Source organism: Hydra vulgaris, chromosome 08 (assembly GCF_038396675.1).
Source record: "Hydra vulgaris chromosome 08, alternate assembly HydraT2T_AEP".
Taxonomy (NCBI): Eukaryota; Metazoa; Cnidaria; class Hydrozoa; order Anthoathecata; family Hydridae; genus Hydra; species Hydra vulgaris.
In genome coordinates, this window is record NC_088927.1 from 24,824,920 (window position 1) to 24,851,043 (window position 26,124).

At 27.4% G+C, this 26,124-nt stretch overlaps 1 protein-coding gene across 2 annotated transcripts in view; it reads right to left on the reverse strand.

Moving 5' to 3' along the window:
- LOC100206246 (DNA ligase 1) overlaps nucleotides 1-25,134 on the reverse strand; it is a 62,088-nt gene extending 36,954 nt beyond the window's left edge. Inside the window, exons 1-9 of one of the 2 annotated variants that reach the window (XM_065803300.1) lie at nucleotides 25,066-25,119; nucleotides 21,511-21,552; nucleotides 21,210-21,342; nucleotides 13,812-13,999; nucleotides 9,453-9,707; nucleotides 9,224-9,338; nucleotides 9,002-9,133; nucleotides 3,687-3,743; nucleotides 3,116-3,212 (exon numbers count right to left, since the gene is read on the reverse strand). In XM_065803300.1, the coding sequence (XP_065659372.1) occupies nucleotides 3,116-3,212; nucleotides 3,687-3,743; nucleotides 9,002-9,133; nucleotides 9,224-9,338; nucleotides 9,453-9,707; nucleotides 13,812-13,999; nucleotides 21,210-21,342; nucleotides 21,511-21,514 (981 nt within the window). In that variant the 5' untranslated portion in view covers nucleotides 21,515-21,552; nucleotides 25,066-25,119. Of the gene's footprint in view, nucleotides 1-3,115; nucleotides 3,213-3,686; nucleotides 3,744-9,001; nucleotides 9,134-9,223; nucleotides 9,339-9,452; nucleotides 9,708-13,811; nucleotides 14,000-21,209; nucleotides 21,343-21,510; nucleotides 21,553-25,065 lie in introns of both variants that reach the window. The other variant, XM_065803301.1, reaches the window with a different exon arrangement.
- Between the last annotated feature and the right edge of the window lie 990 nt (nucleotides 25,135-26,124).

Consider the following 26,124-nt stretch of genomic DNA (forward strand, 5'->3'; position numbering starts at 1 on the left):
AATAGTCAGCTATCTTTTGAATTTAATTCATTTCTGATTGACCTCTTTTCAAATTTTATGTTATTTTTTGATAATTTTCATTATTTTTTGATACTTTATTTATAATTTCTTGAAATTCAATATAAAAATAAAGTTAACTACGTTTTCTTTTATGTGCTTTTGTTCAGCGCCACTTCAATCTTTTGCCTTTCTCTTTGTTCTATATTGCTCAAGACTGCACTCTTTTTGATGTTGCTTCTGATCAAATTTAATGCTCATCACACTGAATGGCTTGGCTCTTGTGTTAGTGACTCTGCAGGCGTTGAGGCCCACAACTTTTGCCTTTCTTAATCTCTAACTCAAATAGCCAACTTTCCAATATGCTTTCCAGGCAATCCGAATCATTTACCTTCTCTACTTGACTTATGTCTTGTTTCTGATCCTAGTCAGTGCTCAGTTTCTTCACATTCACCCTTAGGTGCTTCTGTTCACAGTTTGTTCTTTCTAAAACTCATTCTCATTCTTCTTCATCATTAGAATACCCCTATCATCATACCTCTTACAACTACCTTTAAGCTGACGGGGACTCTTTTTGTGATTTTCTTTGTGATGGCCCTTGGGTAGAAATCTTGTGTCTTCATGCTGACAAATGTATTTCTTACACAACTTCTTGGATTCATGCTAGCATGGAATCTTTTATTACCTCTCGGCAATTCTAAGTCAAGCCTTACTCTTCTCCATGATTTTCCTCACATTGTCCCACAGCAATTTCCAATCGAAACCACTACTTCCATATCTATCAGCAAAACGATTCTCTAGAAAACAGACATCTGTTTACTAATGTTAGAAACCATTGTAAAAAGGTTTTGACTAATGCTAAAGCGCTATTCTTAGGCAATAAATTTTCATCTCAATAATTAGAAAATTTCTTGATTAAACTAGTTGCACTTTATTGCACAATAACACTAAACATTAACAAATAACAATAATAACACTAACAATAACATTATTAACAAACATTTTATCTCAAAAATTAGGCTCTCGTGACTTCTAGAGAATCTTTAATGGTATTAATAATAAGGGCAAATCTTTAATTCCACCTCTCTGTATGGTTCAGACTTTGTCACCTCACCTAAAGACAAAGCTGAATTGTTAGCTAAAAACTTTTCATCAATATCATTTCTTGATTCCACTAGTTGCGTTCTACCTGTTATTGCCAACAAACAGGTTGATCTATTGCTTGACATTCGTATCACTCCAGCTTCTGTATCTAAAATGATTTCCTGCTTAGACTCTTCTACAGCTTGTGGTCCAGACAACATACCTGTTATAGTTTTGCAGAAGTGTTCTCTGGAGCTGTCGTCTACACTTTCAAAAATATTTAACAAGTACTCATTAGAGTCTTGTTTTCCAGCCTGATGGAAAGCGGCATCTGTTATCCCTATTTTCAAAAACTCTTAAGAGCGATCTGACTAGTCTAACTACCGTCCTATTAGTCTCCTTCCTATCAAAAGCAAGGTTTTTGAATCTTTAATTAACAAACACTTAAAAAAACATTAATATTAGGGACCCACTAAATATTCAAGGATTTTAAAACATACCTAAAAATATTTTTATTCAAAAAACTTTTAATTTCAGTGTTATTTTATCATATAGAACACATTAAGGTGTGAACTGCAGATATTTTTCAAAAATGTTGTTATTTGAACCACCCTAATATTAAGTTATTTTTGTTGTTATCTTTTTCCTAGTTTTACTTACAAAAAGAATTTGACCGTTTTATAAATTGGTAGGGTCACCACATTTAAACTTCTTGAAAAAATATTTTCTTTAATTTTGCATTAATTATGTAAAAATAATTAATATTAATTAATTAACATTAATTAGTCAGTTAACATTAATAATTACTAAAAGTTAAGTTAATTCTAGTTAATTAACATTAATTAATAAATTTTTTTAATTGTCAGAGTAACAAGTGTTAGAACGCATGTACATTCAAGTTGGTTCACTCCTGGGTAACTGTTTAGTGGTAGCTTAGACTTATTTTGACATAAAATTTAAAGTAAAGTTCTTCCAAAACAAAAAATTGCTTTTATGCCAAATTTGAAAAACTTATGTCTAAGAATAAGACTTAATTTAGGAACCATTTGAAGTATTATCGTATTTTTTGCATTAACTTGTTAACAAAAAATGGATATTCTCCGCAAAAACTTCTCGACATTGTTAAACATTACAAAACATCTCAACCACAAAAATGTCAACAAATTGACACAAAAAAAAACCACAATATTTCCATAGTTTCTAAATTTGGTGCCTACCTGATTCTATTTGCAAAAAAAAATTAATCATGTATAAATTAGGCTATGAATGAAAAAAAGAGTGTAACCAGTGTTGAGTTAAAAAAATAAACAATCACAAAAAATGGTTATTGAAAGGAGAAAAATGAAGGGTAAAATACAATAACATAATATTTAATTGCACAGCAATGAGCCATGCTACATGTACATGAAACATGCTATAAAAGCAATAAACACAAAATCCAAACAAAAGGTCTTAAATAAAATTAAAAAGTTTTCAAACAAGAAACATTTAAACAAAAAAAAAAAGAGATAAAAACTTAAATATTTAATTCTAAATTTCTTAAACTTTATTTCCCTGCTAATATGTACATACAAGAAGTATTTTGTTAATGCTGGCACTATTAATTGGGTGCTAATATCTGTCCCACAATTGGAGTCTCTGAAGTAAGTGCTATTACTCATTAGTTGGTTATAAAAAGAAACCAATTAATAACTAATACAATTTTGGATGATATAAAGCAATAACAAGCAATATGAAGGGTTCAATAACAGTTTGGATGATATGAAGGGTTCATTAACATTTTGGATGATTTGAAAGGTTCAATATCATTTTGGTAAGAACATATTGCATAAATTAAATTAAATAAATTATGCATTTAAAGAATATTTTAGAATATAGATATACTTTGAAATCCTTTTGAAAAAAAATTTATAAGCAAATCTTTAACAAAATTTTATAAATGTACAAAAATACTTATATAAATTTGTTGTAAATAAAAATTTGAATATAGAAACTTAATTAAAAATCATTTTATAATAAATAATAAAACACTTACTTTATTTAAACACAAATAAACACAAGGCAACAAATCATTTGGTGTCAAGACAATAACGGAGCGAAAAAAATTGCACAGGACTGATTGAATTTTTAATCTGAAAATAAATAAAAATATTATAATTTTTGATTGTTCTTTTTCGAAAAATACTTTTAAATATTTATATGTTATATGCTATTAATGTATAACAGTTTTTTCTTTTTTTTTAATTGCTCCAAGTTTTAATTAATTGCTCTAAGAAGACCCAATGATTTTATCGCAGAGTGCCGCAGAGGAGCATTCAACCAGGAAATTCATGCCTCCTTCCTTACAGTTTTCTAACACTTATTGTTAAAATTGTGAGAATGTAAAGAAATAAGAATTAAACTACATTAAACAATTGAATGTCTTCATAATAAAAAAATGATTATCATCTAAAATATTTTTTAAAATATTTATTATAAATATTATTATAATATTAATTAAACATATAAATAATTATCATAAAACAAATATTAATAATTTAAAATTAAAAATTTGAAACAATTGAGATAAAATTTAAAAGACAAAAATTGTAAAACATGCTTGATACCTTGCTGATATTTCCTCTATTTCTTGAAAAGTTCTTGTTAAAGCTTCATAAGGAACACTAAAAAAATTGGTAAAAAGGTATCAAGTATTGCACAAAAAAACAACCTACACAACTTACAACTAAACCACAAACACCACTATCATTACAACTGCTAAAAATTAGTTTTATACATTAAACACTTTTTTCCCACCTCAACATTTTTCCTAAAAATTAACAAGACATTTGATAAATTATAAAAATGGCTAACAAAAGCTATAAACAGTTAAAAAACATTTTTTTTTTAACTGCTTTTAACATAAATCTTTTGATCTTTAACTTTTAAAGTTAAAGATTAATGGAATCATACCTCAAACTATTGCAAATGAACTTCATTTTGAATAAAATATTAGAATTTTGTTAATTAGTTGTATTATTTTATTACATATTCAAAGTTTATGTTTTTAAAAACATTAGATAAATAAATTTTTTTTATTTATATGTTTCTAATACCATTAGATAAATAACTTTTTGTTAATTATCTAATGTTTCTAATATTAGATAAATAACTTTTTGTTATTTATCTAATGCTTCTAATAAAATTAGATAAATAACAAAAAGTTTTTTATCTGATCTTCTTAAAAACATAAACTTTAAATATGCAATAAAATTTAACTACCATTTCATTCAAAATTGAATTCCTTTGTAATAGTTTGAGGTATGATTCCGTTGATCTTTAACTTTGATTTACTTTTAAAAACATTTAACAGCTAAAATGGTCAGAACAAATATGCTATGATCTTTTTATAATTTACTTTGTGATGGTCCTTCTGTTGATGTCATTCATCACACAAATTGCAGCTTTTTAAAACTCTCCTAAATTCATCATTAAGTTATCATGAATCGACAATACTTACCTACACTTCTAGCAATTTCTGGGGAACCACAAGATTTTATCCTTGAACCAGTGCTGCTTGTTATCTATATTTATGACTTTCCTGAAAATCTTGCCTCTAAAATAATACTTTTTACTGATGAAACAATTATACACTCTAGGCTTGACAAAAAATTATCACATTTTGATCGCTAAGCAACTAAATTGAATGTGAACTTCTGTGACAGCACAGAGTTTGCAACGGATGGTGGAGTTCAACCCAAACAAAATTCAATTGTTTACTCATAATGCAATGCTATTCTTATATTGATAAATGGCATCACTCTTAGAGTCTCCTACACCCTTTACTCAAATTATTCATCACTACTGACCACTCATGAAAACCATATATACAATAGATTGCAAAGTTACCATATGCTAAGGCTCTCTTTATATTGCTTGCCATTTTCTTACTCCATTTTTGATCTCTATAAATCTCATATTTGTCTTTCCATACAGTACTGTTGTCATATTTAGGATGACTTTTCTAATGAGACCTTCACTCATTTTGACAAGGTCAAAAATTGATTTATAAAAAATAAAAGTTATAAGAATACTTATTGTATTAACTAATTATATATTTTTTTGTTTGTTGATTTAATAAGAAGCAAAAAGACACTATAAAAATTTTCTCCTTGATTTTTTGTCAACAAAATCATCTACTATGATACATTTTTCAAATTTTAAAGTTAAATTTTTATTGATAATTAAGGTAAAGGATTTCAATGTTTTACAACATTTAATTTAATTATATGAATTTAAATATATTTTCAACCGTTTCAGCAACAAAACAACTTTGTTCAGCAACAAAACAACTTTGTTCCATAAGGCAGATGTGTGTGCACAAAAATATTATTAAAATTATATTTATATTAAAAAATACACTTTCTAATTTCTAATATATAATTTTCAAAAATTAAATTAAATTTCATATTTAAACTAAAACGAACACATTCTTCCAAAAAACATCCATAAACATCTTTCTTGTACAGCTTATAAATTCCCTGTATTTTTCAAAATCTAAATCTTTCTTGTACAACTTATAAATTATTTTTTAAAATTTTATTAGTTATTTTGTTAAACAAGTTTTTGGAAATGATCTTGCGTGCTTAAAGCCTTTATTTCAGTTCTTCACTAAGGCATAAAATTATAACATAAAGTTAGTTGTAAAACTCTATATTTTGCTTTTTCTTTCTCATTTCATTTTAAATTCTTTCACGAAAAGGTCTTTAGATTCATAGTATTTGACATAGAATTTACAAATTCAACTAATGATCTGTATTGTAAAACAACAATCAACAAAGTAAATTTTAAATTGACTGTAACTTTAAATTAGTAGCATTAAACTGTTCTAAAATTATAAAAATTATTTTTAGTTAAGCACATTGGAGATGATTTATATGATTATTAACATTTTTTGCTTGACTTAAAAAGATAAAAGTTTAACATAAAAAGATACAACTTGTTTCTCTTGCAGCAGCCTTGTTCGTCAAGGTTCGTGTTTCAGAGTTATAGAGTTGAGAAAGGGTTATAACCACAATTAAGGAACCTTCTCATCTGTAGTTCTCATCTCAGCCTTGAAGAGGTGAATTAACAATAAAATAAAAAAAAATAAAAACTTCATCTTCTGATCTGTTATAAAACATTGGATATTACCCCTCAGATTTCATACAAAACTTTACATGCATTGTATCAGAAAGATCTTTAATGGTTCATCCATTTAAAGCAGTAGTTAACACAACCAACGACTTGGTGAGGAAGAAAAGTAAGTAAAAAAATTGAATAGGGATGCTGCATCTCTGCAACAATCTGGAGGAAATTTTCCAGCCAAATTATATGCCTTATGTGCAGCCCAAACAATTGGGCTACACATTAGGTATAGAAGGCTCATTGATATTCTCAATTTGCACTTCCTGAATAAAATCAAAATATAATTTTAGTGTTATTATAGGATTGCCTCTTTTTTTTATTTATTTATTTTTTTTTCAATTATTTCAAATTTTTTATTTCAATTTTATTTTAATTTAAATATTGTATTATTTCTTTTTCCATATTTTCCACTTTATGTCCTAGATTTTCCAAAAATTTCTGACAATAAAAGTGAGATGATCAGTATGTAATACTTCAGGAGTAGAGTCAACACTAATCAAATAATTTTTTTTTTTCTTTTATTTCCTTAAATATATTTTGTTTTACTTTTTCGGTCATTATAAAAATTTCTTCAAATACGATTGATGTTATACCCCTCCCGTTCCTGGATTGCCACATTTTTCAATATGCACAGCTAAAATGATTAAATTGGTAATTCACATGCCATTAAAAAATAACTATTATTTACATTTCCAATTATTTGAGTTTTTCCTTTTAAAGATGCTTGTCTGTTGTTCTGCTATCAAGTTTTCTTCTATGCAAATGTTCTGCTATCAAGTTTTCCTATAATGCAAACAACTTATTTGAGCACTAAAACCCAACTTTTTTCTCTTTAGAGTTTCTGAATTTAATAGTTCACACTTGATATTTAATCATCTAAAAATTGCTTCTTTATAACTGTTTCTAACTGTGGGTATAGCAAGAAAGTTTACTGTTGGTATGGTAATGTATTTTTAAACTGAGATAAACACTGTTATATTTTTCCAATCAAAACAATCCATTGTTGCCATCCAGCACCTTCTAACAATCTCCAAGGAGCACACTAAATAGATTTGTTACTAATCTATATAATAAGTTTGCAAAATAAATTCACTATTTTGTAATCTTCTTTAAAACTTTTATTTAAATATCTTGCTAATTTGTTGACATAAACTTTCTTTGTTGATGAGAAATCTGTAGATATGTTTTGACTATTGCAATTATTGTCACATAGATATGTAATAGTAGAGTTATCACATTGCTGCCAGGTAACAAGATCACAGTCTATTTGAATGTTGTTGTATTACAGTATTAAATGAAACGATGTTTCATTCAATACTATTTGACACTCTTTTTATTTTGTTTTAAATCATTAAATGTTTGAATAACAAGTAAGGAACTGCGAAATAGACTTTTTAATAGCTGAATTTAACTGAATATACTAAGATAAATTTGGACTTTTGTGCTAAATTTAACTGAAAGATGGGTTCAGCCTTTAGAGATATATTTACCTGAAAGACAAATTCAAACTTTTTATCAAATTTAACTGACTTATTAGCTAAATTATTTTTTGAGTAATATTTATAGAAAATTTTGATTGATGATATATAATTTAAATATTTACAATCAACAATACAATAAAAATTTTTATAAATTAACAAAAATTAAAAAAACTTTAAAAAAAAATACATATGGCTGACAAACTTTTATTTTAATTTACTTTTGATTTACAAACTACACAGTACAATACAAAAAAAATTCTTGAAAGCCAATATCTGTTAAATACTAATTGGAATGTGTTGATTTCAAATTTGAAGTCTGTTTATCGCACCTTTTTTTTTTAAAAATGTAATTTGTAAATTACCAGAGGTTTGTTATACTGTCTGAAAAAAAGAAGAACAATAAGCAATATGTAAAACAAAAAGTTAGATAAATCAATTGATGTGTATACACAGAATTATAATGAAATATATGCTGACGTGTCATTTAATGGAAAGTTAAAATTTTTTTAAAAAAGTAGAGGGGTGATAAACGTTAAGTGACTTTAGATTTGAAATAAGCAGTCTTATTAGCATAAAAAAGGTATTGTCATTTATAATTTTTTTAAAATTTAAAACTTGTTGTACAGTGCTATTGATGTTTACATTAAAAAAAAGAAATTAAGATGTATTTTTAATTTACAAATTGTTAGTACATTTTAAATTAAGATTTAATTGATATGCTCTAATTAGTATATTAGATTAAATTTTATTTAATCTTAAATATACTTATTGGCAGGGATGTGGAGATCCAAAAAGGACTCCGGATTTGAAAGTCACAAAAAGATTACTTCTTTCTAGTTTTTGGTATCCAGGAGCTTTAAAAATATAAAAAAGCTTATGGACTACTAATAGGGAAAAAATTAAGACTTTTTTTAACCCGGAGTCTTTAGGTATAATGGCGGCAAAGACTACAGGACTCCGGTCTTTAAAACAATAAGTTCCAAGTCATTAAATATCATAAACTTTTTTCTTATAGCAGATCATTAATCAACCAACTTGTTTAGAGCTTCTGGACACCAGAGACCATAAAAAAATAAAGTCATAAAGCTAGAGTCCTTTCGGGAAGCCACATCCCTGCTTATTAGTACATATCATCAAAAACTGTGTATAAGATATATTATATTTTCTATTTTCTATATATTATTTTACTTATATTTTATTGTTACTATATCATAGCATTTTTTTTATTTATGGGATCTGAACTAATTCTATAGGTAAAAAAAACTTTTAAATACTTTTCATTTTTGCACCAGCAAGCATTTTTCATAGGATGGTAAGAAGAAGATGCAGGATTAAATTTGTCAGGTTTTACACAATCAGGCTTCATACAATCTTTCTTGCCATTCTTTACAGAATCAGGTTTCTTACTGGAGTTAAAAAAACAACCAATATGATTTAAAAATTTTTTGCAGTGTAAAATTAAAGAAAACAATTCTAATAATTCACAAAAATATTACAGAGAGAGTGAAGGCTGTTCCACTACATCTAATTTTGATTCTAATATATCTTCTTTCGTTTCTTCTAAAGACACCGTAGCTTTTTTATTTTTTTTCTCAAGACGAGGCTTTTTGGCTGAAAAAAGAAAGACATAAAAACAGAAAAATAATTTATAAACATACACAATTTTAAGTTAATTTTGTTTTCCTTTTTTTTTGAGAAAAAAAATCATAATTCACAACAACTGACCAAAAAAACTTGATGACTTTACATCAATTGGTTTCTCAGGAGATTCTTCATTATTTTTGCGCTTTGTTGATGCGGTTGTATGATATTCTACATTTTCATTGAAAATCTCACGATTTTCATTCTCATCAAAAGAGTCTTTACTTGGTGAATCACATTTTACTGAATTTTCAAATGACTTATCAGTAGATTCTATTGGTTGTAAATCATTCTTTAGTTGTTCATTTGGCTTCTTCGGACCAACTACTGTTTTTCTTGCTGAAATGAAAAATAATAATAGATTTTATATATACTACAAGCAATAATAGACAAAAAAAGAATTTACTTTTTTATATATTTAAATTTTTTTTTTGAAAGTTGGCTCCATGGCTCCAGGTAAATACTTTTTTTTATTGAATATCAAAAAAAAAAAAAAAAAATTAACCAATATCAAAGTTTTAATATACTAATGTAAATTTATTGAAAACCTCTTAAATTTATTTTTTTAAATTTAAAAACAAATTTAATAGTATTTATAAAAAAGAGAAAGAAAAGCAACATTATGAGGATGTGATAATGGTTGGAGGTTGGCTGCAAGAGCAGGTCCAACTATGTTTACAATGTGTTTTTGCACCTTGTCTAAAAGAGAAAGGAAATCATTCGAAAACCCGTCCCAGATATAGCAACATTATTCCATACAAGGATGGATTTGAGATTTATAGAGATAAAGAATAGAATTGGGAGTAAGAAAGCGACAATAATAATAAAGAGATGTAACTTCAGCAGATGCTAATTTTTAAATAGATTTGATATATGGTTTCAAAAAAAGATTGGCAGTAAGAGTTCATCCTAGAAGATGAAGGGTAGATGACTCATTGAGTACACTGTTTATAAGATCTAGATTATTGTGATAACGATTAGTAGAAAAAAAATTGAGTTTTATTAGAGTTAAAGCCACTGAGAGCACCATCTGAATTAAAGTTAACCAGCCACTGAGAGCGCCATGTTGTAGCAGAAGTGAGATCCTTTTCAAGCTCAAATGCCCCCTTCAAGCAATCAGAGAGTGTTGGCTTCTTATCAAGACTAAATGGTAGAATCATACCATTTAGTCTTAATAAGAAACAGAATAAATGGTAGAATCATCAGTGAACAATGCCACTTAAGATGTGAGAATTTCAGGAATATCGCTAATGTGAATTAAAAAGAGTATAGGGCCGAGGATAGAACCTTAAGGAAGCCCTGATGATATGAAAGATTACTATCCATTGAGGACAACTTCCATACTACAATTGGTAAGGAAGGATCCCTGATACATCGTAAAAAGAAGATTTATGGAGAAAACTAGCATGCCAAACTTAATCAAAAGCTTTAAAAATGTCAAGAGCGATAGGCTTAACCTATCCACATCAATCTAATGCACAATAAAATCTATTGGTTATTACCTTAAACAAAGCAGCAGTAGAATGAGAAGACTGAAATCCTTATTGTTGATCAGAAAGTTATTGGATTAATGATGAGAGATTAAGTGCTTGTTAATTAATAACTCAAAAGCCTTGCTTATGATAGTAAGAAGACTAATGGGGCAGTAATTAAACAAGTCAGATTGCTTCCCTGAATTTTTCAAAATAGTGATAGCAGATGTCGCTTTCCATCAGGCTGGAAAACAAGACTCTGATTAGCACTTGTTTAATAGTTTTGAAAGTATAGACAACAGCTCTGGAGAACACTTCTGCAAGACAATAACAAGTATGTTATCTGGACCACAAGCTGTAGAGTCTAAGCAAGAAATCACTTTAGATACAGAAGGAGTGATACCAACATCAAGCAATGAATCAACCTGTTTGATGGCAAAATCAGGCAGAACACAACTAGTGGAGTCAAGAAATGATTATTGATGAGAAGTAAACAATTCAGTTTTGTCTTTAGGTAAGATGACAAAATCTAAACCATACAAAAGAGGTGGAATAACAGATTTTCCTTTATTATAGATTTAGTTGAAGTTCTCCAGAAGTCACGAGAGCCTAATTTTTGAGAAAAAATCAAGATTTAGTGGCCTGAGAATAGAGGTCTTTGGCATTAGAAAAAACTATTTAACAATGGACTCTAGCAGTAGCAAACAGACATCTTTTTTCTGGAAAACTGTTTTGCTGACAGATATGAAAGTAATGGTTACGACTGGAAATTGCAGCAGCCTGATTAGAGGAAACCCATGGAAAAAAGTGAGGCTTGACTTGGAATTGCCAAGAGGGAATAAAAGATTCCATGCCAGCCTAAATCCAAGAAGTTATGTAAGAAGCACATTTGTCAGCAGGAAGAAAAAAGATTTCTACCCAAGGGTCATCAGAAAGAAAATCACAGAAAGAGTCCCAGTTAGCTTTAAAGTAGTTGTAAGAGGTACAATGGTAGGTCGATTCTGATCAGGGTTGGGAAAATAATTTGTTTTTTTTTAAAAAAAACAAAAGCTTTTGCCAACCCTGATCCCAACCCAAAAAAAAGATTTTTAAACATAATTTAAAACTGTAATAAAAAAAAAAATTTCACGTTAAATCTATATGTAGTGAATTTTTTTAGATTTAAAATATTTTTTATAATTAAAAATGTCAATGAGAAATGGGGAAAAAAAGGCTGGAGAATGGGAGGAAGTAACTGAAGTTTCAATTGAATTTCAAATTTAAACTTGAAATTGTAATCAAAAAACTCAGAATCATAAAACTGAGTTTTAGAGCTGTACCCTCATTAGGAGATAATAGAATTAGTTGCCTAGTCATAAAAACAGAGACACAAGCAAAACCCATGCATTGAGTCAAGAAGATCCAGCATTCGACATCCTAAACTGGAAACAATGTATTATAAATACCTCTATGCCAATCGTAAACGGTATTTTCAAACGTTCTAGGCGCGATAAACAACGCTCGTTCAGCTTATACCGAGCGTATAAAATAACGCTCGTTCAATAGTTCGGGATTATTTTTTTATTTTCATAAAATATTTAAAAAAGATTTTTTATTAAAGATATTTTATTACCAAAGCACTAATATAAAATATAAAAAGCACTACGTCGTTCTCTTTTGCACTAACGTAACGAATAAGCAGTTTGAAGTCGTTAATAGTCACTAATTTCAATTATGGAATGTGCACGTGGAAACATAATGTGAATACGAAAATGCGCAAATAAAATAAGAATAGAAAATTAGAAAACCACTATAAGAAAATTGAAACTGCAGAGTATTTTTAATCTTGTGAAAATATCAAGTAAGATTTATTTGATTTATTGTTTGTAATATTCCACACATCGTTTATAATAAAAATAAATAATAATAGAGTAATTTTTAAAATTAGTTTTTGTTTATAGTATAGGTTTTTTTATTAACTATTTTTATTTTAACTCAAATTTAAAACGATTCTGTTGTTTAGAATGTTCGCAATCGTATTCGAAAAGGAAACAAAGTCAACATTTATTAAATGGAAAGTTATTATTCTAATTTATTATTATTTCAAATTATTCTTGTGTTATTTTTTTAAGATAAAAAAAACGTAATTTAAAAAAGAAATTTTAGAAAAAAATTAAATAATTAATTTGAATAAAAAATATCAAGAAATATAAAAACCATTAACCGTTAATTAAGTTTACAGCGTAACATTTTAAAATACATATATCAAAACAACGAATCAAAACTAAGTCACTAAATTATACTTCAATACTAAATCAATAAGAAGTTGCGTTTTTGTTTGATATATATTTTTTTTAACATTAATAGTTAAAAATAAAATCGCGATCTGACAATATACAAGAAGTTTGGAAGTATAAAAATCTACTTCGTTGAAGTAGTTTCATGAGTTTGATACTAATTCAAACAATTTTTGACGAAAGAATTAATTAACAAATAAAAAAGATATAAAAAAATAAAAAGCTTTTTATGAGCATCGCCTTCAGCAATTTTCATGATCGCGCTCGCCGACATTATTTCGAGCGCACATAATCACGCTCGATAAAAACATATTCTAATTTTACGAGCGCGATACAACACGCTTGGCGATTTTCTTCATCACAAGCCCTGATACAGAGCTCCTAAAATATTGTTACAACAAAAACAATGGTTATACTAAATTAGCAAAAGAAACATTCGTAGGTGGAACATCATTCATATAAAAAAACAATTTTTTAAACCATATTTTACATTCTCATACATGGCAACTGTTTTAAGGTTAAGCAAAGAATAAAATTAAAATGTCAGAGCAAAGCTATGAAAAAGCAAAATTTTGCCCACTAATTGGCACAAGAGTGCCACCTAAGTATGGCACTCTTGTGCCGACCTAAAATTCTTCAGATTTTGCAGGCTGTTAATATTATTGTTTAAATTATATAAACATACAAACAAATACCTGTTTTTCGCTTTATTGGAATTTCTTCATTATTAATTGATTTTGAAGCATCCAAAAAACATTTTGAATGTTCATTTTCTTTTTCCAAAGAAACCAAAGGATTATCTATTTTCTGATCTTCATGTTCATCTTCTTTACATTTAACATCACTGCTTTTTTCTTTTTCAAGATAAAGCCTTTCAGAAGTTCTCAAAATAATAACATTAAAAATATAATTATAAAAGTTATAAATAAAAAATATATTTAAAAACAAAAAAAAATTTGCTATAAAATAATAAAACTAAAATTCAATAAAATTTAATTTCACTTTCACTTTTAAAAAAATATATTTAAGACACCAAGGACAGGTGTGACCAAGGACAGAAGTTTTAACTATATTTACATGCATTTAATGAAACTTTTTATCATGCATTAGATAGATGTGGAGAGGATAAGGTTACCGTTCTCGATATTTCTAAAGCTTTTGATTAAGTTTAGCATGCTGGTCCTCTCCATAACCTTTCTTCTTACAGTATATCAGGTAACATCTTTAAGATTATTGAATCATTCCTTATAAATCGTAGTATAAAAGATTTCCTCGATGGCAGCACTCTTCTTTATAACTTGTAACTTCAGGGGTTCCTCAAGGTTCTATCCTTGGCCCTATACCACTTTTTATTTTACATTAACAATCTTCCAGAAATTTTTACATCTAAGGTGGCATTGTTCGCTGATGATATTACCATTCATTCTTGCCTTGATGAGAAGCCAATATTCTTTGATTTCTTGGAGGGGGCATTTGAGCTTGAAAAGAATCTCACTTCTGCTACGACATAGGGCTCTCAGTGGCTGGTCAACTTTAACTCAAATAAAACTCAATTTTTTTTTATCTAATTGTTATTGCAATAATGTAGATCTTCCTATATTTATTAACAGTAATGTACTCAATGAGTCATCTACCCTTCATCTTCTAGGATGAACTCTAACTTCCAATCTTTTTTGGAAACCATATATCAAATCTAATGAAAAAACAGCATCTGCTAAGGTTACATCTTTTTATTATGCTTGCCACTTTCTTACTCCCGATTCTATTCTTTATCTCTATAAATCTCAAATCCATCCTTGTATGGAATACTGCTGCCATATCTGGTGCGAATCTTCTAATGATGTCCTTTCTTTTTTAGACAAGGTGCAAAAACGCATTGTAAACATAGTTGGACCTACTCTTGCAGCCAATTTCCAACCATTATCACATCCTAATAATGTTTCTTTTCTTTCTCTTTTCTATAAATACTTTAATGGGTACTGCTCTAAAGAGCTAGTGTCTCTTGTGCGATCTACTAAAATTCATTATCATGTTCCTCGTCATTTAATAATGTCATTTAATAATTTAATAACTTTTACTGTGACAGTTCCAAAAATTCTTATTTGTCTAGTTTTTTTCCTCGAACATCAGTTTTTTGGAATTCGCTCCCTTTATCTTGTTTTTTCTGATTCATATAATTTTTTTAAGTTGTCTGTTAATTGTTATCTTGCTCTATAAATTTTATCTTTTCGCTTCCAGTAACTTTCAACTCTAATAGTGGTTGCTTGCAGCCTTATTGGAAGTGAAAATGTTAAAAAAAAAACTTACTTATGCAAATTCAAAATCCTTCATATCAATCAGCCCAATTTTAAATCTCAAACATACTTTATTATCACCAAACTGATATCATCATCAAATTAACCAATCAAAACATATCAACTAACTTAATTTTTTTCATCATAAATCAATTTTAAAATCAAATTTATGTCAAACAAAAAAAGGTTAGAAAACATTTATTCCGAATTTGTGCATGAAACATTTTCTGATTAAACAAATTTTTATTCTATGTGTACAATTTTTGTTTGCTATGTTTGCAAAATATATAAAACTGCGCCATGAAATTTATAGTTTTATAAAGTTTACTAGTTTTATTTACTAGTTATTATAATTTATAATATATATTTATATATATATATATTATATAATTTACTAAACAATTACTATAATTTATATATTTATATTTTCCTAATTAGTTGACATTCTTTATCAATTGCTGTTAAAAAATCAATCATCTAGTTGCAAACTTAATTCAAGATTCCGGTTACTATAACAAAAAATCAACATTAAAATAAATGCAGCAAAAAAAAAACTAAATGGAAGACTAAACATAACATTAAACAAAAGAAACTAATGCAAACTGATTAAACTATTGGGCAACAGATGGGTTCAAGGCATCATGATTACAAACGGAAAACATTACCATGTTGGAATTACTTCTAAACAACTATCAGTTTGAGTAGAAACATTTTAACATTTCTAGATATAAGTTTTATACTTTATTTCTTTTTTTAGCCCATTTAGATTTCTTAATACACAGAGTAGGTTGTTTCAAAAAAAAGTTCTCAAGGTGAATATTAAAGAATTTTAAAAAACTTCACAAAAATTAAAATTATTGTTAATGACTGAACTAAGCAAACAGCATATAAAGTTTGAAAAAACACACAGACAACTGTTATTCTTTTTTTAATTGAAAAATTTTTCATTAAAAAAAATTTATTTCAAATGTATTTAGTTTCTGGTCGCAACTTTGTTTTAGTAATTTATCTAGAGTAATTTGTTCCTGTAATACAACCCAGTAATTTATTTCTATAATATGGTGCAGCAAGCTGTTCCACTAATATGTAGTAGTAAATCTGTCAAGTTAGGATCAAGTTTATCATGATCAGTCTGACTCACACCCTGCAGCTTTGAAGAATTTGCTTTTCTAAGCAAAGACAAGTAGAACTGTCTTGGGGCTCTTGAATGAGTAAAAACTATAAATGATGCCTTGCTAAAATCTTTTGGCAAATTTTAACTCACTTATGTAGCTATTGCCTTGTAGAAGGCCTTCTATGCAAAGACTTTTAAGATTAGCAGAAAAAAGATTTATTCCATCAATAGCTGTAAAATATCAGTGCCATGCTGTGCATGGATAGTGTCCCTGTTACATCTGAATTCTGTATTATCTATCTGAATTGTATGTAGATTAAATTTCCTTTAAATTCAGAAATTTTAAAATTGATGGGTATTGAACTTGACCAGATTAACTAGATCAGTCTTAACTTTTTCTGGGCATATAACTATTTAATTTCTCACTTTATTTTGATAAGGACGCTGACTTTACTTCCAAGCTCTTAAATTATGTCTCCATGTTTTTTCGACTCTTTTTTATGAGACATTTTTAAAGGTTAAAAACTTTAAAAATTATCAAATGTTAGTCAGTAAAAAAAACTTATTCCTCTTTAAATTAATTAAGCTCATGGCATCATGGTGATCATGTAAAATTGTGGCATTGTGGTAAGTAATATCAGACAAAAGTTTAAATGACATAACAAATTCATCTTCCTTAGCTTGTTGAGCTGCAGGGTTGCATGGTTTTAACCAAATGGTTTAAACCATGGTTTAAACCAATTAAAAAAATGTTGGTTTAAACCAAATTAATGTTTTCTTAAAAAGATTTGAACTTACAACAGGAAACTAAAACATGGTTATGTTAACAAATATAACTAATCTTCAATATAGATATTTTTTTAAAATCCATGTTTTTTGTTTCTGTTTTTTCATAGAAGTTCTCAGTGTTCTTTTAGAACAGAGTAGTAATAAATTAGTAATAACACTTATTTATCTGTTTTCTTCTACAGGCTGTTTCTCCTTCAATAGGTTCATTAAGAAGAATTGCTTCTTGATGAACTTATTTCATCAGGAAGCAATTATTATTTCTTAATGATATATATATGTATATATATATATGTGTGTGTATATATATATATATATAAATATATATATATATATATATATATATATATATATATATATATATATATATATATATAAATATATATATATATATCGTTAAGAAAACTTAGCGATATATATGTGTGTGTGTGTGTGTATATATATATATATATATATATATATAAATATATATATATATATCGTTAAGAAAACTTAGCGATATATATGTGTGTGTGTGTGTGTATATATATATATATATATATATATATATATATATATATATATATATATATATATATATATATATATATATATATATATATATATATATATGTTTAGCAAAACTATAAGTAGTTCTAACATAATTTATTGATACCACAAAAAATGTCTCAAAAAACTGGGCGCAAATGTGATATGATTTGGTTAAAATATACACGAGTGACTGTTCCAGAAAGAAAGGGGTGTAGAGCAGAAAGAAAGGGGTGTAGAGCAGGTGTAGAGTAATGCATGTAGAAAAGAAATGGAAGATCAAATTCAAAGGATGCATGAACATATAAAAAAGCGCAAGCAATCACAACTCCATGAAATTATGGAGTCAATGGAAGATCAACAACTTCTTGAAGGTAGTTAAATTACTGCATTGCCATTTTAAATTTTAAACTTTCCCTAAATTGTAAACATATATATTTAAATTATCACGTATAGACATATTAACTTAGAATAATTCAATAAACTGCAATTTCATTTTAAAGGTAACTCACCATCAACATTACAACAACAAATGAAAAGGTCTCAGCCCAATTCAACATCAGCTGATAAATATTTGAAAACTGATAAGTTTTTCACACGAACAAGCCTCAAAGAGAAAGATTTATTTGATCTGCAACTTGGTAGATTTATATACAGTACAAACTCTAGCTTCAGAACAGTTGAACACAAAGAATTTAAAAAATTTATCAATATTCTTCATCCAGGATACACTCTCCCTAATAGAACTCAAATTGGAGAAGAAATAATAGATAGGGTTTACACAGAAGAAATTAAGAAATGTAATGTATTGAATGGGAAAATTATAGCCATGTCTTTAGATGGCTGGAGTAATGTACATAATGAACCTATAGTTTGTATCTCTGTAATTACAGATAAAATTAACATCTTAGTAGAAACAATCAACACTTATGGTCATTCACATACTGGTGAATATCTTACACAATTAGCAAGGGAAGCAATAGATTCTGTAAGATGTAAATTTGGATGCACATTAAAAAGCTTTGTGACTGACAATGCAGCTAATATGAAATCAATGAGACAAGTACTGTCATCTGAAAAAGATATTATCATAACTTATCAGTGTGCTGCTCATATGGTAAATCTTTTAGCAAATGATCTTAATATTGAAAATGTGAGCAAGCATGTTACACAAATAATAAAATGTTACACAAATAATCATCAAGCAGGAGCAACTTATAAGTTAAGTGGAGGAACAAAATTGCCACTTCCTACTGAAACTCGCTGGAATTCTGTATGTGATTCACTTGAAAAATATGTCAACAACTGGAGCATCATTTTCACAATGTTTGAAAAAAATAAAGACTTAGATCCCATGATTGGTAAAAAAGTAAGTGATATACAGATAAAGCAAAACACAGAAGATTCATTAAAAATATCAAAACCAATTGCAGTAGCTTTAGGTAAGTTGCAAAGAGATCAAATAAAAATAAGTGACACTGTTAAAATTTTTAAAGTATTGATAAACAGTTTATCATTTTTAACAAATGAAAAAAAAAAAAGTGAATCTAAATACCTTCAGACTGTCCGTGATGCTCAATTCCTGGCAAACACAATAGATCCTAGATATTTTGGATATAATCTTTCTGAAAATGAAAATGAAGCTGCCATGAATTTTGCAGAAAAGAGTTCAAGAATTTGTTACCAATAATATTCAAATTAAAAGCCAAATCTGCTCCATTCGATAAAAGCTATTTGTATAGTGAATCTGTTTTAAAAAATATATCACCAATAGAATGGTGGAAATCTCTGAAAATTGTGGATTGTAACATAATGAATACTGAAGGTTTATTAAATGCACCAGCTTCTAGTGCTGGAATTGAAAGAATTTTTTCAACTTTTGGCCTTGTTCATTCTAAGTTAAGAAACCAATTGGGGGTGGAAAAAGCAGCAAAGCTTGTATTTATATATAGAACACTAAACAATGATATTTTGAATAACTTTGATGAAATATTACAGTAATATTGATAAAGAATATAGTTTACTCAAATAAAATGCGTTATGCTTTTTTTTAATTTAAAAGGATAACTAAATATGGCATTATTTAATAAAAATCTAATTTTAACTAAAAAAACCATGGTTTTTTTGGTTTTTTTAAAAAAACCGATGGTTTTGGTTTTTTTCAAAAAAAAAACGGTTTTTTTGCAACCCTGTTGAGCTGATCAATTTTTTTTTACAGGTATATTTTTAAATCATATTAGATGTCAATCTAGTAAACTATGTTTCTTTTTCGCAATATAAATTCTAGCTTGGATCCAAGTAAAAAGTAAATATTAATAAGTCAAAAATAAAATGTTTTTTGTTGAAAATAAATTTTTAAAATCATATTAACTAATAGACAAATCAGAAAAAACTTCATGCATAAATTATAAATAATTTAAAAATCAAAACTAAAAAAATACAAAATTTACATCCCCCTCATTTTGGGAGGGTAAGATAATTTACATGGTTATAACTTTTATAATTTACAATATAAAATACTGCAAGGCTTAATCCATACATAAATAATACTGTAGAAACTCAATCATACATGCATACATACACAGGGGTTGAAATAGCTGTCAGACATCGCTGCCTCTTGAACCATTTTTGAGCCCTGCTAGAGGAGGGCAAGAAATCATAGTTCATTTTTTCAGTAAAAATGAACAATGGTTGGTTGCGCCCTTCAAACAGGTTTCAAAAATACATACATACATACATACATACATACATACATACATACATATATAGTCCGGGGGACGCCAATATCTGACATTTATTTCAACCCCTGCATACATACGTACATACATACATACATACACACATACATACATACATACATACATACATACATACATACATACATACATACATACATACATACATACATACATACATACATACATACATAATATTGTTGTTTTTTTAAATGTTTAAAAAAATTAAATATTAAAAAACTTGTAAAAATACAATTTTTTTATTTTTAGTTAAAAAAAAAAACCATAGTTTTTATGAAATAAAATCTAAAATAATCATTTCATATTGAATAAATTTTGTAGACTGTAGCCTAACATTAAAAAAAAAAACTCTTATTACAAACCACTCTAGTATATACAATATGCTAGGGTGGTTACATGTCTAATATTTTATATTATCCATTTTAAAGAATATATAAATTAGAACATAATTCACCAAATAATTTTATAACCTATTACCAAAACAACTTATCACCTACAAAATCTTTTCTCTGTATAATCTACTTCATGTATAAGCCTCTTTAATGAATAATTCAATCTTCATATAATTCCAAATTAATTCTGATTATAAATCCTCTAAGAAACATATTTCAATACCTTCCAATAGAGAATATAATAAAGTTTTTCCTCAAAAGCATTAGATTGCATCCAAAAAGACGATTCTTCCCTAATCGCAACAGATTAAGGTGAGTATTTAATTGAGTAAGCCACACTAACTTCTTCAAAGATCCTACAACAATTCCTCCACTTATTAACCAGCCATTATTTATTATTTAAATAATTATAATAACTATTTTTTTGTTTATTGGCTATTTATATAAAGTTGTTAAAACTTTATTTAGTAATTTTTAAATTAAAACAAACATGATAAAATGTTAAAAATTCTATAAAGTCTTACCCATTCTCCTTCTTTTGCTCAGGTTTTTTTGTAAAGAAAGAACTAAAAAAAGAAATTAAAATTAAAATATCGGCATCATAAATTAATTAATAACCCATAAAACAGTTTAAAAAAAGAAGCAATAATATGAAAATTATAAATATAAAAAAATATCTTAAAATAAAGCAATTATATGAAAAAAATTTCAATGTAAATTTGTAATCAATGTTAAACAATCAAATAAAAATGAAAAACAAAACTGCTAAAAAAAGGCTACACAGTGGTTTGCAGAGGTTTGCATTTTGGAGGTAGCATTTCAGTTAAAACTCATTCCCTTGGAATGGAAACTCTTGTCCTTGCATTTAAAAAACTTGGCTTTAAATCTAAAATTCCTGGCTTTCACTTTCTTGGTTTCAAAATTCATGTTCTTTAGCCAAGACTTCAAATTCTTAACTTCACAATTTAAACTTTTTTAGTTATAAAGATGAAACTCTGGTAAAGCAGTTGAAATTCTTGGCCTTGAAGTTAAGAAGCTTAGACTTGGATTGAATAGCACAACTTATGAACCTAAAATAATACCCTATCTTTGAGTATTCCCAGACTTTATACTTTTTTAAAAGTTTTGAAAAGTTTTTTTTTTATTTCTTACTCCAACAATAAAATTTGATGCATGTTTTAAATTTCTCTAGTTATGTAGATTTCAAATATAATGAGATATATTATATATAATTTCAAATAAAATAAATACAATAAAATTTCCAATATAATAGGAGCTTTTTTTTGTAAATTTTGTAACAGAAAACATATTAAAACAGCAAAAGCTTTTTATTTTATTTTTTAAAAGTATTTAAAAAAACAAAAAAACAATGAGTATTTATTAAAAAAATCATTGAGTTCCGTAAAATGGGGGAACTTTACAGTTTTTCCACCTTTTATTGAATATCTACAAGTTTGTTAACTATTATCCATTCAAATTTTGCACAATGGTATGAGGGGTATGATAAGTACTTTAAAAATTGTTTCATATCCGATGTTTATTTAAAACTTTAAGTCAGTGCTTGCAAATATATGTTTTACCAAAAGAAATTTTTCAGAAATTTGATAGAAAAGCCACACTCATTATCAATTTCCAACATAGAGCTTCACAACTGCTCCCCTATAACTCTTTCTTTCAGAAAATCTTACAGATACCCAGTTGCCAATTTTGACAGATTCGTATTTTTTTTTCAGGTGTAGCACTTTCACATATTACATTTGTCTCTGCAGATGACAATCTCTGGAAAGCTTTGATTGACATCTTTACCTAGATCTGTTTCTGCAGACTCTTCACTCATCATCTGTTTCATTTTCTTTATCACTGCCTCCCTCATCCAACAGTTCTCCTTTTTATACTTGTTTAGGTAGCATTCATGCTGATGAGTTAACAGAAATATCTTCACTTGTCACTGACTTGGAAATTAACTCTTTTTTGCATAGTAAGAGCAGATTTTCAGGACAATGAGTTGCACAAATTTGATCAAGAATAGAACCGTCAACAATCTTTTTTATCAGAACCTAGTAATATTTTAGAAACATGAAAAGTCCTAGCTACCTTGAAGTCTGATACCAATTTCCTTAATCTTCAAAAGGGGTGTAAATGAACCTTTTAGTAGGGTTGAGAATGACTTGTTTTGCTCTTTCCAATTTAAGAGGAATTTTCACTACTTCAACTTCAATAGTCAAAAGGAACAAATATCAAGGGGTTGTGTTAAATGGGTGCTGTTTGGTGGCAAGAATACAAAACATATATTGTGATCTTTGCAAATAGCAATGATATCTGGATTAAGATGGGAAAATATATTGTCTTCAAAAGTAAGTTAACTTCATATGAATTTTAGCATAGTTAATAATATTGGGGGCCGAAATATCAACCATGCTTTCTGCTAAATTATCAAAAGACTTAATAATTTCAACAGCATTTGTTTGAGCACGAGGAATTTTAATATTTTGTGTTTGTCTCACTGACAGCTGCTCTTTGTGTATTTTCAAAATGTTAAAAACCTATTTTGTTCCTAACAGGTTTTCTTTAAATATGGAACATATTGTCCTTCTTTATTTATAATTCGCATGGCTATCATAAAAATTTCAAATGTAAGTAATGGATACCACATACTTGTATCAATATGAACAACAATTTTTCTGATGCTTGTGTGAAAGCTGTAGAACCACTATATGGCAAAAAAGTACTAAATGGTATAACATGCTTTTCTCCACATTGTCATAGAGAAAGTCCTTGCTGATGATCATTCATAGCAGCAGTAAAAGTGTTGTTACTGTAATCATGGTATTTCTCAGAATTTTTGTTGATATTTTCATGGCCATCATGATATTTTTCATCATGATATTTTCTTCACTCCAATCTAGTCTGAAATATCAGAAAAATAGGAAATTAAGAACTAGATAAGTATATAACTATAGCTTTTTTAAAGTGGTGTTTTTTATTCTTTAAAACAACTTATTAATACTTATTTATTGTAGACTAATTATTCATTAATTAAAATGTACCATGAAATTGTAAAAAAAGGAAAATGAGTAAATACAGTAATGCTGCAACACCCACCTGTTTCAAGTCATCCTATTTTAAAGTATTAAAAAAACAAAACAAAAAAAATTCCAAATGAGTTTTGTGTGGATGTATGGATTTTTGCGTAATTATTTTATTGATATCTTTTCATTTTTTAGTCTAAACCTTTGTTTAGTGTTAAGAGTTTTCGCTAGTTGCATTAAGTTTTGTTGGGAAACTTTAAAATAAGTTGATTATTTAATAATATTATACAACGTTTTTACAAATTACAAATAAAATATTTTTACAATAGGCTCTTCCTAAATATTTTTGAAATCAATATTTAATGAAACTAATTATTTTAGACTTGATAGCCTTGTAATCCACCTAAACTTTAAAAAAAATTAATATTTATTTACAAACCTTTTTTAAGCAGTGTTAGGTTTAAATGAAAATTAAAAAAAATATCCATTCAGATAGTGAAATTTCTTTAATATTATAATGAATAATAATATTAATAAACCTAATAAAAATACAGAGAGAATAAAAATAATATTCTATGCAAATATAGGTGGTAGGCATCATTTCTAATTAATTTTGTAACATTTGCTTTAAAATTATAGAAATTAAATACCCAGAAAATAGCCTTTAGTCCAAAAGTGTTAAAATTAAAACCAATTAAAAATTAAAAATAAACCTGGTTGGTAGTAAATTTAAAAATTGAAATTTTGAAGTATCTATTTCTAATATAAAAAATACAGCAAAAATATTTTTAGGATGTCTAGTAGTTGCTGAGATATCTGAACTTAAATTTTCTATTAAAAAAGGGTTCAAAATATGCCATTTGGAACTGCTGTATTGCTAAAATCTCTAAAACAGATCAACAATGATGTCACAACAAATTGTCAACTGATGGGTTAGAGCTTTAGTCTTTAACTTTTTTTCATACCAACAGCAATCATGTATATAAAAAAACATTTAACAAAGCATTATTGAAAAAAAAAAAAAAATTAATTAAATAAAAAGTAAAATACCCTATTGTTTTCTGTGGCATTGCTTTAAATCATAAATTATTCTTTTTTTATTCTAAAAAAATAATAAAACAAGTACATTTTAGTTATGTTACATTGCAGTTGCTTTTATCTGCTATGTTTTGATAGTTATGCTTATGCTACAAGTAACTGACAAAAACTTTAAACATATATTGATATACATATACATTCAGGTGCTTTATACAAAGTGGGTGGAAATAAAAGAATGGGTGTGAACTTTTATCAAGATCTAATAAACCAGTGGCTGGGAATTTTTATTTTCATCATTGACTTTATATTTTCTACTTTTCAAGGCTGGTTTACTCTGAAAGTTTTTTAGTTTTAAGATACAGCTTCTTAGATAATAACAAGTAAATAATAATAATTGGAGGGTGGGAGGAGGGGCTTAATAAGTTTGGTGTGGGTAGAAAAATTTTCAGAAAATGATAAATCTCCCTTCCCCTCTGTATATTAAGCACCTGAGAGTACAGATTTAAATTTAATTATCTATGAATAAAACCAAACTATTTGAAAGCATATAAATTTTCTGATTTTTCTAGGTTAAAGCCTGCTGCAAACTCATTCAGGAATCCTATAAAATAAACAGCAAATAAAATTCCATAATAAAATTTAGCATGAAAACCAATTCATTATGAGTGATTTACACTTTTATTATAAATCCTAACAAGTTGAACTTTCTTTGAACATGATTGGCACATCTTTATAACATCCCTTTAAAAAGCTGTGTTTTCCAACACTCTGTTATTATGATAACAAACTATTAATGCACATAGTATATTCCAGTGCTCTTTTGTGCTCTTTATGTGTTGAAGATTTAAAAATTAATTGAAAAAAAATAAACATTGATTCAATAAATTTTCAGAATGTTAAAACTGTCTTTAGATTTTTGAAAAACATACCAAAAGATCAAATTGATGGAAATTGTACATGGTATGATTACAAATCTTTAAAAATATTTACTACCCATGAACAAAAGAACCCGAGGCCACTGACATTTGTCAAAAACAGATTTGCAATATTTATCCTTTAAAAGTGTAATTA